The following is a 15,276-nucleotide window of genomic DNA, read 5'->3' as shown; positions in this document are numbered from 1 at the left end:
GATAAGTGTCCTTAGCTGTAGAAAGGCGATGCAGGGCTTCTTGCAGTAGACACTGGGCAGGTAAGCAGAAAAGGAAAACTCGGCCCCAGCAATGATATCCAACCGGCCCTCTTAACACACATCTACACATGCTCAATGCGCTTTACCCTTTTCCCTTGAAAATCCGCTCACCTCTGTGCCCTAGGTCCATAGGTGTAAACTGTTATATTATTTGAATTTATTTCTGAAGCATGTCTTTATTTTGAGCACATTGGTGTGAAGAATGCTTGGTGATCTGAATGTGAACCAGTGTTACGAATACTATTTAGTACAAACCTAGCGCGAATGCAGCCAAGCCCAACATGGGGCAGCAGTCCTAAGATATGCTTTAGGAATGTTTATAGAAGCAAAACCTTTTTGTTTTGGTGATTACTATCATGTAGAAATGTAGTTTTTGGTAAAGAGGTGAGCTCCTTGTTGTATAGTCCCCTAAGTACAGCACATATAGTTTGATACCTTTTTAGCTCCCATGGTCTCCTTTTTAATCACACGCAGGCTAGAGATACTGTAAATGAGCCATAAGCTGTAGGCTGCGAGAATACCACTGGATGAGTTTACGGAAAGATTAATTTACTTGAAGGAAGGGCAAAGTTTTCACTTAAGTTGAGAGTAATACCAGTAATGACTAGCTGTGGGAGATGAGCAGTACCATGACATTTTTCATGGTGCATGTGTAGTGGACTACAGTAGCTTGCTGTAGGAAAGTCACTTTTTTGGCATGGTTACCCCCACTGTTTGCCTGTTATCAGTGTGCTTAGACTGTTTTCACTGTGATCCCGCTAACCAGGACCCCAGTGATTGTGCTCTCTCCTCTAAACTTGGCTGCTTTGGTACCCTTTGCACCCCACAATTGGCCTACTGGTACCCCTGTAAGTCCCCGGTATATGGTACCTAGGTACCCAGGGCACTGGTGCACCAAGGGTCCCCTATGGGCTGCAGAATGTATTATGCCACCCATGGGAGCCCTTGCAAACTGTGTCTGCAGGCCTTCCATTTGCAGCCTGCATGAAAAAGTGCATGCACCCTTTTACTGCTAGTCACTGTACAAGGTCACTGTAAGTTACCACTACGGTAGGCCCTTTCAGCCCAAAGGGCAGGGTGCAGGTCACTGTGTGTGAGGGCACTCCTGCGTGATCAGAGGTGCCCCTATGAAGTCCAGTTCCAATGCACTGGACTTTGTAAGTGCGGGGAAGCCATTTTACCCGTGCACTGGCCACAGGTGGTCCAGCTACATAGTGGTAACTCTGAACCTAGGCATGTTTGGTATCAAACATGTTGGAATCATACACCAATACTAATGCCAGTTATGGTGGCATGATTCCATGCACTCTGGGGGCTCTTTAGAGGTCCCCCAAGTATTGCTCCTAACAGTCTTCCATGGTCTTGCGTGCAGCCCATGCTGCTGCAGCTCCTCAGACAGGTTTCTGCCCTCCTGCCGCTTGACCAGCTCAAGCAGGGGGAGACCGAACAAAGGATTTCCTTTGGGAGAGGGAGGCAACTGCCTTTCCCTTGGAAATAGGTTTTACTGGGCTGGAGAGGGCTAGCTTCCCCACCCCACTGGCTTGCTTTGAAGGGCACATTTGGTGCTCTCCTTGCATAATCCGATTATCACCAGTCCAGGGACCCCAGGTCCCTTCTCTGGCAAGAAACTTCACAAAGTGCCCACTCCCCTGTCTATCACCACCCCAGGATGGTTCCCAGAACTCCTCCAGGTGACCACTTCATTCTGCAATCTTGGAAACAAGATGTGCATGGACCCCTGGGAGCATCTGTTTGGTCAGGACAGTTAACCGATGTGAGTGACCCCCCTCTGATAGGTGGTCACCCGGCAGAGTGACCAAGCCCTCTGTTAGGGCTATTTAGGGACTCTCTTGCAGGTGGGTCCCCAGATTCAGCGTGTAAGACTCCATCAGGGCTCCAGCATCGACCTATACTGCTCCTGGCCACCGGAACTTCTGCTAGACGTCACAGGAACCAAACAAGCTTGCAACTCCTGAAACAACCTCACCTTGCAACATTGTTTCCCTGGCTCCTTCCAGCAATTGCAACATTTCCTCGGCTGTGCATCCTCTGGGGTCAGCAATACTTCAGCTGCACCAAAGAAGCAAGAAGGAATCTCCCTTGGAGTAAAGGAGTCCCTCCCCTGCATCTGCAGGCACCTAAGGCAACAACGCCTGGCTGTTGACATCTTCTGTCCTCTGGATCTGCGAAGATTCTCCAATACAGAAGGTGGTTCTGAGGGGCCCCCTGGATCCTCTTTGCTTTCTGTCAAAGTTGGGAGTTGGTGAATTCTTGCCTCTTCCTCCAGGACAGAATCCTTGTTCACAGTGACTGTTGTAGCAACCAAGGCTTGTTGACTCCTGCTCTGAGGGATCTTCAGGCTCCAAGTAGCACCGGCCTCCAGCACTTTATCTTTACAAGGACAGTCTCCTCTCTGCTGCTCCAGCGATGTGGAACTCCTCTCCAGGTATGCTGACTGGGCCTCACTGCAACTTAATGTGCCTGCTGCCAGTGGGTTTTCTGTGGTGTTTACGACTGCTTCTGCTGGCTCTCTCTCGACTGCTGAGGCTCAGCCCGGACTCCCCTCTAAGGGTTGAGTCCCCTGTTCCTTGCTGGTCCTCTTCAGCTCTATAAATCCTCTTCTGTCCGGAATTGCATTTGCCAAGGCTTGTTGGTGGTCCTCTTGACCCGTCTGCGGCCCAGCGTGGGACAGCTTCTGCATGACCTCAGGGATTCCTCTACACTCCTGGGCTCCACAGCTGACTTTCATCTTCCACAAGCGACCTGGTCTTCTTCACCAGAAGGATGGGCAGTGGCTCCTGCCCCACCTGGACACTCCTGCATTGACTGGACTCTGCCCCCTTCTTTTTCAGGTCCCTTTCATCCGAAATCCACTGTTGGGTTCCACCAGAGTGATCCTGTTCTTGCAAACTTCCTTTTCCAAGTCCCCATGTTAGTCTCTGGGGAGACAAGTTAACTTACCTCTGCTCTCCTGGCCGCTGGGGGTCCTCTAGCTACTTACCTATTGGGGTTCCAAGATCTCCCAGCTAACCACTTCACATCCTTGGGTGGGGGACCTAAGTTCACATTCCACTATTTTAATATATGGTTTGGCCCCCCTATAGGGCCCTAGCTATTTTCTGCTATTTCTTGCCAATGCTTGTTTTTCTGTGCTAATTCCTGGTACTTACCGTGTGTGTGTATATATATATATATATATATATATATATATATATATATATATATATATATATATTTATATAATGTGTACTTACCTCCAGTTGGGGGACTGCTTATAAGTAATCTAGTTCAGTGTTACTGTAATAAAGTACCTTTATTTTTGCAACTCTGTGTAGTTCCTTTCATGTGAGATAAGATACTGTGTGACTACTTTGATATTGCAAGTGCTTTACACCCCTCCTAGATAAGTCGTGGCTGCTCATCACAGCTACCACTAGAGAGCCCTGGCTTCCTAGACACTGTCTCACTAACTAATAGGTGTTGCCTGGACCTGGTATTAAGGTGCACACCAAACACCAGGCCAGCTTCCTACACTTGCATTGGTAATGGTTGGTGAAACTTTTCAGATTCCACTGTGCGGTAATAAGCAAGGCAGCGATTACTGAACTTGAAGCACTCTGTGTAGCAGGAAAAAGTCACTTTTCTCTTAGTCTTGCACTGTGAATGATAGAGCTGAATTCCCTCTCATTAGTGGTTAGAAGACTAGAGTGTGCATGGTGGCTATTTATGCAAAATAAAGGTTAAATTAAAAAAATATATTTTAGAAATATTTCACTCTCTATTTGTATTTCAGAGAAAAGAACAGATAAGTCGGCTGTATCTGGAGCTATTCGCCTACAAATCAACGTGGAGATAAAGGGAGAGGAGAAGGTGGCCCCATACCATATTCAATACACCTGCCTCCATGAGGTAAGATAAGCAAGAGAGTGTCTAAATCTGTCCTCCATCCCCAGCTTTCTTTCTTCAGGCCATGCACTATGAGAGACCAAAGTGAAGCTCGTATATTTTAAATATATCGGCTGAGGGCATTGATATCAAACTTGTGAAATTGTAATTTAGACTCTGAACCGGCTTTCAGGCCTGTTTCAGCTAATTTATCTTATATTTTCTCTATTGTTTTGAAGGTTTTTATGTATTTGAACAAATTTACCCTAAATAATTTAAGTTATCTTATTGCTGTGGTTCTGCATCACCACCTTTGGAGAAAAAAGTAGAGCTATCCTTTTCTTTAAATCTCTTTCAACTATGTATTATTGAGTAAGTCAATTATTCTACATTGGCGGAGCATAGACAAGAGATTGGGCAACTATTATTAATGTAGCTCTTACTTCGAAGTACTGTGTACTTTGTCCAGTAGCTCATTTTAAGCTGCTGAGATATGCAGGGGTGTGGAATTAAAAAAAAATATCTACTTGTCCATAGAACAGGCTGCTTCATAAATCTACTTGTCCTGTAAAAAAAATCTACTTTGGAGCCATGTAGTGTAGCAGCAAATTATGGCAGCAATCTCATTATGTAAAAGCTCTGATATTAACCTCTCTGATTATGCCAGGGCTAATGCTATAATAGGGTTTATATACTAGCAATTTCCTCAGTTTGCCATTTTTCTGCATATGTACATATTGGTGCTTGAGGTTGCAGTAACAAACGTTCCAGGGTTGGAATGGCCTTTTCGTCTTTGCAAACCTACTAACTTGCATGTTTTACGGATTTTTTTTCCATACTGATTGAAGTTGGGAATTTAGGGCCAGATGTAGGAAGGCATTAGCGTCTCGCAAACAGCTAAAAACGCCATTTGCGAGGCGCTAATGCCCTCACGCGATGTTGAAACACATATTGAGAGTCGGTACCGACTCGCAAAATGTGTTTCAGACTCGCAAATAGGAAGGGGCGTTCCCTACCTATTTGCGAGTCGCATCGCGATGTAGGGTTGATTTGTGACCGCGAAAGCGGTTGCAAATCAACCCGCAGTTACCATCCACTTCAAGTGGATGGTAACTCATGGGACCCCTTCCCCTTTGTGAATGCTCTCAATAATGTTTTTTCAGAGCAGGCAGTGGTCCTATGGACCACTGCCTGCTCTGAAAAACACCAAAACAAAAAGGTTTCGGTATTTTTTTCTATTTGCAGCTTGTTTTCCTTTAAGGAAAACGGGCTGCAAAGAGAAAAAAAAACTGCTTTATTTAAAAGCAGTCACGGACATGGTGGTCTGCTGTCCCCAGCAGGCCACCATCCCCGTGAGTGCCTAGACTCGCTATGGGGTCGCAAACTGCGACCCACCTCATAAATATTTATGAGGTGGGTCTTTGAGACCCCATAGCGAGTTGCAGAAGGTGTCTGAGACACCTTTCTGCATACCAATTTGCGAGTTGCAAATTGCGAGTCGGAAGGACTCGCAATTTGCAACTCGCAAATTGGTTTCTACCTACATCTGGCCCTTACTCCTGACAAGGGCAGAAGTAAAACTTATTCCAGGGTTGGGAAAAAAGTGGTTAGAGGGAAAGTAAACTTGTAAATGATCAACAGATTTTCGCATGAACAAATCTACACACTCATATTTACTCATGCTAAAATACCGTTCACAAATATTTTTTAGGAGTACGGTTTTCTGGTCTACTTCTGTAAAGTCTTCTGAATTCATGAAATACGTAAATCTGCACTAAGGCAACCACATATCCCATGAGTGCACTTTTGTGGCTTTCTTTAATAATTGGGCTCCTAATTAGGTCTGGCATTAACTAAGACCTTTAGTTTTTATTAAAATTCTCTCTCTCTCTCTCTGAGGGATAGCAACCTGCTCTTTCACAGGGAGCATATCCGCACACAAAGTAGGTTTGTTCAGTGCCAGGAACTCCTGTGGCTATGTGTGCCTTTACGTTGTGACAGTGTTTGTGAAGGCCCGGCAGCTCCCACAACAATAAAGGTTTACAAAGGCCATGTCAAAATAAGACATGCATTGACAAAGCTATAAGCAGGGCCAGTGGAATAATGCTACAGGAGGAGTCAAACTATGCAGCCATGGCTAAGTAAATTAGGCTGCAAGAAAAGGCAAATTATGCTGTATAATGCAGCACATTTTGTAATAGTATTACTTCATTATTTCGTCATTTTTAAATTTGGTAACACATTCTGGGCATCTGTTGCACCTCAGTAGTACCAGTTTAACGCCCAAATATAGCAATAAGCAATAGAAAAGTGACCAGTCCAGCTTTGCAAAGGGCCTTTCACTGAATGGCAACATTTGTCTTTTTAGTAACTATTGATCCATTTGAGCTAGAAACAATTTGTTTGTTAAAATCTACAGATTATGCGGCAGATGATGGATTATGTGGCAAAGGTGGCAAACCTATAATTATGCGAAAATCACCACACAATTGCAGAATTTCAGTGGCCCTGGCCATAAAACTGACTGCCAGTGTCGGACCTATTGGCTTTGCCAATGCTTGTTTATTTTCATGTTCTATGGACCCCTGGTATGAAATTACTAGCAGTATATTTGTTTGCAATGTTTAATTGGGTTGTATAACTTTACTTTGACTACTTTTACCTCATTTTTACTTCAGCCACCTGACCATAGCATTGAAATGACCTTTACTGCATCCTACTTTCATGTTTTCCCCAATCCCTATCCCTGAATTTTACCATAATTATACTTTCATTAATATTAACCTTTACTTTAATCCTACAATGAGTAATATTACATCCTCGTAGTAATTAAAACACGGAGGTTACCTTAGTCTAGCACGAGTTCTACCCCGTCCTCAAATTAAATTGAACAAAATTATTTTTTATTGAAATAAATTAAAGCTAAATCTAACCCTACCCATATTGTTACCTATTTAAAACCTATTTATATTAGTCTATAAAACATCAGTTATTGTAAGGTTAATATAACTCTAATCCTATAACTAATTTAATTTCATTGAATCATTTTCATATACACAATATATTATTAGAAGATTAACCTTAAATTGAATTTATCTAAATTGATATAATTAAAAACCTCATTCTAATCCTATTGGTAACTATAACCTTATAGTTTATTAGAAATAGGTATTTTGTACTAAATATTCTTGGCACTTGAACACAGGCGTGGATTCAGCAGCCAAGCAGAGGCACAAAATGGTTACACAAGAAAATGCTTACTTTCTAAAAGTGGCATTTTCAAACAGACAGTCTAAAATCCAACTTCACCAAAAGATGTATTTAAAAATTTTGAGTTCAGAGACCCCAAACTCCAAATCTCCATCTGCTCCCAATGGGAAACTGCACGTAAAAGATATTTAAAGGCAATCCCCATGTTAATGTCAGGGAGACTAGATACTCTGGGTCTGCGCACGTTCCCAACATGTCCACCACTAGACAGCTCCAATACTCTGATAGATAAATCACAGAGACTGAGAGAGTCCAAGCGGGGGAAAAGGGGATTAGGATGGTGTAGGAAGTTGGCTCTGTATATACTATTTCAAAGTAAGAAATAGTGTGCACAGAGTCCAAGTGTTCCCCTTAGAGGTAAGATAGTGGCAAAAAGAGATAATTCCAATGCTCTATTTTGTGGTAGTGTGGTCGAGCAGTAGGCTTATCAGAGGGAAGTGTTAAGCATTTGTTGTACACACACAGGCAATAAATGAGGAACACACACTCAAAGACAAATTCCAGGCCAATAGGTTTTTATATAGAAAAATATCTTTTCTTAGTTTATTTTAAGAACCACAGGTTTAAGATTTACAAACAATACTTTAAATGAAATTTATTTCACTCAGGTATTCTAGGAACTTTGAATGATCACAATAGCATGTACAGTTTTGACACAAATGGCAATAAGCTATTTTAAAAGTGGACACAGTGCAAAAATCAACAGTTCCTGGGGAAGGTAAGTAAATGTTAAGTTCACAGGTAAGTAAAACACTTACAGGGTTCAAAGTTGGGTCCAAGGTAGCCCACCGTTGGGGGTTCAAGGCAACCCCAAAGTTACCACACCAGCAGCTCAGGGCCGGTCAGGTGCAGAGGTCCAAGAGGTGCCCAAAACACATAGGCTTCAATGGAAATAGGGGTGCCCCGGTTCCAGTCTGCCAGCAGGTAAGTACCCGCGACTTCGGAGGACAGACCAGGGGGGGTTTTGTAGGGCACTGGGGGGGGACACAAGCAGGCACAGAAAGTACACCCTCAGCGGCACAGGGGCGGCCGGGTGCAGAGTGCAAACAGGCATCGGGTTTTCAATAGGAATCAATGGGGAGACCCGGGGGTCTCTTTAACGATGGAGGCAGGCACAGGGGGGGCTCCTCGGGGTAGCCACCACCTGGGCTAGGCAGAGGGTCGCCTGGGGGTTGCTCCTGCACTGGAGTTCGGTTCCTTCAGGTCCTGGGGGCTGCGGGTGCAGTGTGGTTTCTAGGCATCGGGTTCCTTGAAGCAGGCAGTCGCAGTGAGGGGGAGCCTCTGAATTTCCTCTGCAGGCGTCGCTGTGGGGGCGCAGGGGGGTCAACTGTGGCTGCTCGCAGTCGCCGGGGAGTCCTCCCTGTAGTGTTAGTTTTCCGCAGGTCGAGCCGGGGGTGTCGGGTGCAGAGTGGAAAGTCTCACGCTTCCGGTGGGAAACGTGTGGTCTTTAAAAGTTGCTTCTTTGTTTCCAAAAGTTGCAGCTTCTTGAACAGGGCCGCTGTTTTCTGGAGCTTCTTGGTCCTTTAGATGCAGGGTAGTCCTCTGAGGCTTCAGAGGTCGCTGGACCCTGTTAGATGCGTCGCTGTTGCAGTTTTCTTCAAAGTAGGGAGACAGGCCGGTGGGGCTGGGGCCAAATCAGTTGTCGTCTCCGTCTTCACTGCAGGGCTTCAGGTCAGCAGTCCTTCTTCTTCTTTAGGTTGCAGGAATCTATCTTCCTCGGTTCTGGGAGCCCCTAAATACTCAATTTAGGGGTGTGTTTAGGTGTGGGAGGGCAGTAGCCAATGGCTATTGGCTAATGGTTACTGCTATTTTTTTTTTTTTTAGAATAAAATCTTCTCTGGTGTGTTTTCTGCCATCCTTGGGGGCAGATGGACCTTTCTAAAATAGGCCGATCTTCCCCCAAGGGGTTGCTCCCCACGTCTAGAAATGCTCTGTGGCATACCAGCAAATACTCCACTTGGAGTATGGTATCTACCATAAAGATAACCACTCTTAAACACAAGCTTATCGTCAGAGTAAGATATATGATATCACCTTGATGCACGTGCAGGAAACATTTGAAAATCCTCAAAGAGGGTATTATAGAGAAGCGTGAAGGAGAAATCAAGCAAGTTGAACATCAGACTTGAAAAGCTACATATTGTCCATAATAATACCAGTAATAAAACACCCACCAGACGTACCAGGTAGGTTATAACATGTCATAACAGACATAGAACTAAAAAAGCCTCACAGCCTTGCCAAAGCAAAACTCCTCCTCACCCCTCCCATAAAAGTGCTGGGGTGTTTTCACACCTCTTAATGGACATCGACTGCTTTCAGATGGAAATTAATAATTTTTAGTCATTTCCAGCCCCTCTTGCCTGCCACTGTGTGATTTTGATTATTCACTGGGAAACCATATGAAGAGAGACAAAATTTTGTGACACACAGCGGCTCTGTGTGAGTTGGGAGGTTTGTGTCCAACCTTTTAAGTACACTGCATACTGCCCTATCGACTGTTTAGGGCCTACCCTCGTGGTCACATATGTATTAAAAAGGGAGTTTAGGCTTGCCAAAAGTTCTATTTTGCCAAGTCGAGCTGGCAATTTAACACTGCATGCAGGCTCCTATGGCAGGCCTGAGACATGCTTTAACCCCTTCACTGCCAGGCCTTTTCCCCCTCAGGTGCCAGGCATTTTTTTTTACTATTTGGGGCAGTTTGCACTTAGGCCCTCATAATTTTTTGTCCACATAAGCCACCCACGGAAAATTTGCGTACTTTTTTTTTCCCAACATCCTAGGGATTCTAGAGGTACCCATAGTTTGTGGGTTCCCCTGGAAGAGACCAAGAAATTAGCCAAAATACAGCAAAATTTTCATTAAAGAAAAAGAATACGGGAAAAAAGGGCTGCAGAAGAAGACTTGTGTTTTTTTTCCCTGAAAAATGGCATCAACAAAGGGTTTGCGGTGCTAAGCACCATCGTCCCAGCTTTCAGGAACAGGCAGACTTGAATCAGAAAACCAAATTTTTCAATTCACTTTTGGCATTTTACTGGGACATCCCCCATTTTTACTATATTTTGTGCTTTCAGACTCCTTTCAGTTAGTGACAGAAATGGGTGTGAAACCAATGCTGGATCCCGGAAAGTTAAACATTTCTGAAGAGTAGACACAATTCTGAATTCAGCAGGGGGTCATTTGTGTAGATCCTACAAGGTTTTCCTACAGAAAATAACAGCTGAAATAAAACAAAATATTGAAATTGAGGTAAAAAAACAGCCATTTCCCTCCACATTTTACTCTGTAACTTTTTTCTGCAATGTCAGACTTTGAAAGCAATATACCGTTATGTCTGCTGGACTCTTCTGTTTTGGGGGGGGGGGGGGTATATAGGGCTTGTAAGTACATCAAGAACCCTAGGTACCCAGAGGCAATAAATGAGCTGCACCTTGCAGAGGGTTTTCATTGTATACCGGGTATACAGCAATTCTTTTGCTGAAATATAAAGAGTGAAAAATAGGTATCAAGGAAACCTTTTTATTTCCAAAATGGGCACAAGATAAGGTGTTGAGAAGCAGTGGTTATTTGCACATCTCTGAATTTCGAGGTCGCCATATTAGCATGTGAATTACAGTGCATTTCTGAAATAGACGTGTTCTTTACACACTGTCTTACATTTGGAAGGAAAAAATTAAGAGAAAGACAAGGGGCAGTAACACTTGTTCTTCTATTCTGTGTTCCCCCCAAGTCTCCCATTAAAAATGGTACCTCACTTGTGTGGGTAGGCCTAGTGCCTGCGACAGAAAATGCAACATGGACACATCACATTTTTACATTGAAATCTGCCATGTTTTTTGCAAAGTACCTAACTGTGGATTTTGGCCTCTAGCTCAGCCGGCACCTAGGGAAACCTACAAAACCTGTGCATTTTTTTCAAACTAGACACCAAGGGGAATCGAGGATGGGGTTACTTGTGGGGCTTTCAGCAGGTTCTGTTACCCAGAATCCTTTGCAAACCTCAAAATTTGGCCCAAAAAACACTTTTTCCTCACATTTCGTTGACAGAAAGTTCTGGAATATGAGAGGAGCCACAAATTTCCTTCCACCCAATGTTCCCCCATGTCTCCCGATAAAAATGGTACCTCACTTGTGTGGGTAGGCCTAGTGCCCGCGAAAGGAAATGCCCCAAAAAACTATGTGGACACATCAAAACTATCAAATACAAAACTACCTGTTTTTGCTTGTTGGGAGGGGGGGCCTGGGGGTAGAGGGGCCTGGGGGGGGGAGGCACCTGTGTTTTTGGTCCTGGGCTCAGCAGCCACATAGGGAAACCCACCAAACCTAAACATTTCTGAAAGCTAGACACCCGAGGGAGTCCAGGGAGGTGAGACTTGCGTGGATCCCCCAGTGTTTTCTTACCCAGAATCCTCAGCAAAACTCAAATGTAGCTAATAAATCAAATTTTTCTCACATTTCTGTGTGGGATCACTGCACCGGGGCAAATTTCCTACCATCCAACGTTCCCTCAGTCTACCGGTAAAAATAATGCCTCACTTGCGTAGGTGCCTGTGACAGGGAAGAGCCAAAAACATGTTGAAATTGAGGGGGAACCAAAACGTGTCCAAAAGGGCAGTTTGGAAGAAAAAAAAAATTAGCCTGACAAGTGGGGCAGAATTTTTTATAGGTATAGATGCGACAATGCTGGGTGGTAGGAATTTTGTGGATTCCTGCAGATTCCGGAAGGTTCCATCACAAAAATGTGGGAAAAATGTGTGATTTCCAGCAAAGTTGGAGGTTTGCAGGGCATTGTGGGTAAGAAAATGGTGCGGGTGCATGTGAAACACACCACCCTGGACTCACCCAGATGTTTAGTTTTCAGGCGTGTCTAGGTCTTGTGGATTTTTCTACATGGCAGCGTCCCAAAGTCCGAAAAGTGCAGCCCTCACCATTCCAATTGGGACGATTTTGAGAGTTAGACAAGCTCTCATGTCCCAAATGTAAAACCAGAACCCAAATCAAATGTCTTCTTGCTTGCTGTGGGATAAGATGTTTTCGTGTGCGGGGAGAGCTGAAACACTGTTACCCCCTTCAGTTGGGGTGGGGCATAAACATGCCCAACCTGGTTGGTAGCCACCAGCCCACTATTTTTTTTCTTTTTAATTCCCTGGCACCTAGTAGGCTTTCTGCACCACCCCCTCCACACCGGGGAGTGGGTCGGGGGTAATTGCCCTATCTGCCCACCCGTGGACAGAACAACGTTGTCCCCATTTATTTGGGGTGGGGGGTATTGTCATACCTCCACCTTTTTTTTTTTTTTTTTAGAATAAAATCTTCTCTGGTGTGTTTTCTGCCATCCTTGGGGGCAGATGGACCTTTCTAAAATAGGCCGATCTTCCCCCAAGGGGTTGCTCCCCACGTCTAAAAAATGAAAAAATGATCTCCGGTGCCTAGAGGCTTTCCCTGGGGGCAGATCGGCCTAATTACAATAGGCCGATCTGCTCCCCAAAGGGGGCAGAAATGGCCTAAAACAAATTTGTCCCACCGGGGAATGACCCTTGCCTAAGGGGTCGCACGCCTTGCATTAAATTCACCTAAAAAAAAAAATCCTGGTGTCTAGTGGTTTTAGGCTTATCTGCCCTAAGGGGGGCAGAAATGGCGTAAAGATAATTTTGCCCCCCTGGGGAGCAACCCTTGCCCAAGGGGCCGCTCCCCTTATGAGTAAGTAAAAAAAAAATATATATTCCCTGGGTTCTAGTGGGCATTTCTGCTGCCCGATCACATCGCGATCGGGCAGCAGAAATGCTGAAAGAGACCTCAAAGGAAAGATCTTTACTTTCCTTTGATGCCTCTCTCGCCCCCTCCACAGCTTCCAACAGGGTGGGGGCAGCCTCTGATGAGGTCAGCCTCTGATGAGGTCAGCACCTGATCGTGCGCTGATGTCATCAGACGCCCGGGGGGGGTTGAGGGCAGGACGTGGAAGGGGAAGCGATTGCTCTTCCATCCCTGCCCAGGAGAGGGGGGTGCCAGGATCTCGGGGGAGCACTAGCGCTCCCCCTGAGGGCCCATAGCAGGATGAGGTGGTTACGTCCCTGGCACCTGAGCGCCACAGCCACGGATGTAACCACCTCATTTCGGGCACCCGAGGGGTTGAGGAGCTACTGAAGTTGCACGGGTGGCACAATGGGTGCTCTAGGCACACTAGTAGGTATTTAATTTATCAGCCCTGAGGTATATGGTATACCACTTTACTGGGAACTTAAGTAAATTAAACATGCCAAATAGGTGTAAGCCAATGTTAACCATGGTTTAGGGAGTAAGCGCAAGCACTTTAGCTCTTGTAAAGTGCACAGAGCCCTAAGGGAAAAAAAAAAAGAATTCAGCAAAACAGGAGAGGAGAAGGCAAAAAGTTTGTTGGGACCCTGCAAAGAGGGCCAAGTCCAACATACATGTTGTCTGAACTTTGTGCTCATGAGAATTCAGGATTATAATTTGAGAAATAAAGATCATTTTGAAACATAGTGTGAGATGTACTGAACACAGAAAAAATAATTCCACACTTGTTCTTAACCAATTGATTGGAAGCATACTCGGGTGTACACACCCACTCAACCAACATACTGTGTAACTTACAGGGAAATCCAGCCCATTTCACAGAAGTTTGGAAAATGGTAATTGCACTGTGGACTCCATGGTGCGGCCTTTTTACTGCACATAGGGGTTAGCCCACAGAGCCAGGCCTCGGCCAGGCACCTACTAATTTTCTTTTTTTTGGATTCGTGGACCCGAGTTGTGTATCAGTTCTTAAGTCAACACCGTAAATCTCCAAGTGGCGAGGCATGGGTTGGTGGTGAAGCTTGCCATGGGTTTGCGATACTCTGGCATGAAGCTGACCGCATACAATGCTGCCTGGGGTCCATGGTATCAGACAGGTATGATGGACCCTAGGGTCTCTTGTGGCAAGCCAAAGAGATCAGATCCCTGTGCCCAAGTCTGAGTTGGTGGGATCCAAAATGAATTATGGGAGAAAAAGCTCTCTCCTCCAATCAGATGAGTTTATTTATTATTAATATTTTTTGTTTTTTAACATTTGCATCCACTGGTGGACTCATTTTCCAGATATCTCTAGCTTTCAAGCCTGTCAAGCCCACCAGCACATTTTTGTACGGATTTACGCCAAACAAAACAAATACTCTCCTTTGAGTAATGTTCTAGTTTCATGCAAAGTTTTGTGCTATTAAATTAAGGGTTTTTACTGTAGCAGACAACAAAGATTTGCATGGGAGTTAAAATTTGAAATGCTCCTTTTTTAACTCCACATTGTCTCCTTTTACTCTACTCCCGAACTCCTCAACTCGCTCCTGAAAAGATCTGCATGCAACATGTCATGCAAACCCAAACCAGATAAACTTTATGGGGGTACATTTTCATGCAGATTCGTGAAAATGACATGAAGGGGTTAGAAAATAAAAAAATGTATTTTCAGTAGAAACTTTGAGCAAACCATATGTATATACTGTGGATGTATATACAATGGTTGCGGTCCACTGTGTGACGCCAAAAATGGGTCTTCACAGCTTTAGTAGGAAAATAGGAGTGTATCTGTGTATTTGTGTGCACATGAATCCCTATTCTGCAACTAAAGCTTTGGATATACATCTTATGGCGCCACATAGAGGTCATTTGAGCTCTTTGGTCTGTCAGAATGTTGAATTGAACTCTTGGTTTAGTGTCCTCCTTAGCTGATGCACAGTACCAAACGTTGGTTGATTTTTCCCTTGAGTAAGTGATTACTATGTCGTTATGTGAAGACTTCTACAATATATATCTCTAATGTTTATAGTGGAAACTTATTTATGGAAAGTTCTATCACGTGAGACGATCTTTCTTAGTCTACTATAATGTTGCTGGTAACGTATGTAAAAGTAACATATGCAAGATAAAAGCTTTGTATTTTAAGAGCAGTCATTCTCTAATATAATAACTATGTGTAGTTAGTATTGCAGACAAAATCTAACTTTTGTTTTTCCTCAACTAGAAGAGATGTTAGTGGGAGTCCAGCCTCTGTTTATTTGTAGCTGG

General features: G+C 44.3%; 1 protein-coding gene across 2 annotated transcripts in view; it reads left to right on the top strand.

Annotated features, from left to right (window-relative positions):
- UNC13B (unc-13 homolog B) overlaps positions 1-15,276 on the top strand; it is a 1,359,370-nt gene that overhangs the window by 942,064 nt on the left and 402,030 nt on the right. For both annotated transcript variants that reach the window (XM_069212466.1, XM_069212457.1), the window contains exon 18: positions 3,854-3,969. In XM_069212466.1, the coding sequence (XP_069068567.1) occupies positions 3,854-3,969 (116 nt within the window). The remainder of the gene's footprint in view (positions 1-3,853; positions 3,970-15,276) is intronic.

This window comes from Pleurodeles waltl, chromosome 1_1 (assembly GCF_031143425.1).
Source record: "Pleurodeles waltl isolate 20211129_DDA chromosome 1_1, aPleWal1.hap1.20221129, whole genome shotgun sequence".
NCBI lineage: Eukaryota > Metazoa > Chordata > Amphibia > Caudata > Salamandridae > Pleurodeles > Pleurodeles waltl.
This window is presented reverse-complemented; position numbering and strand designations above follow the sequence as displayed.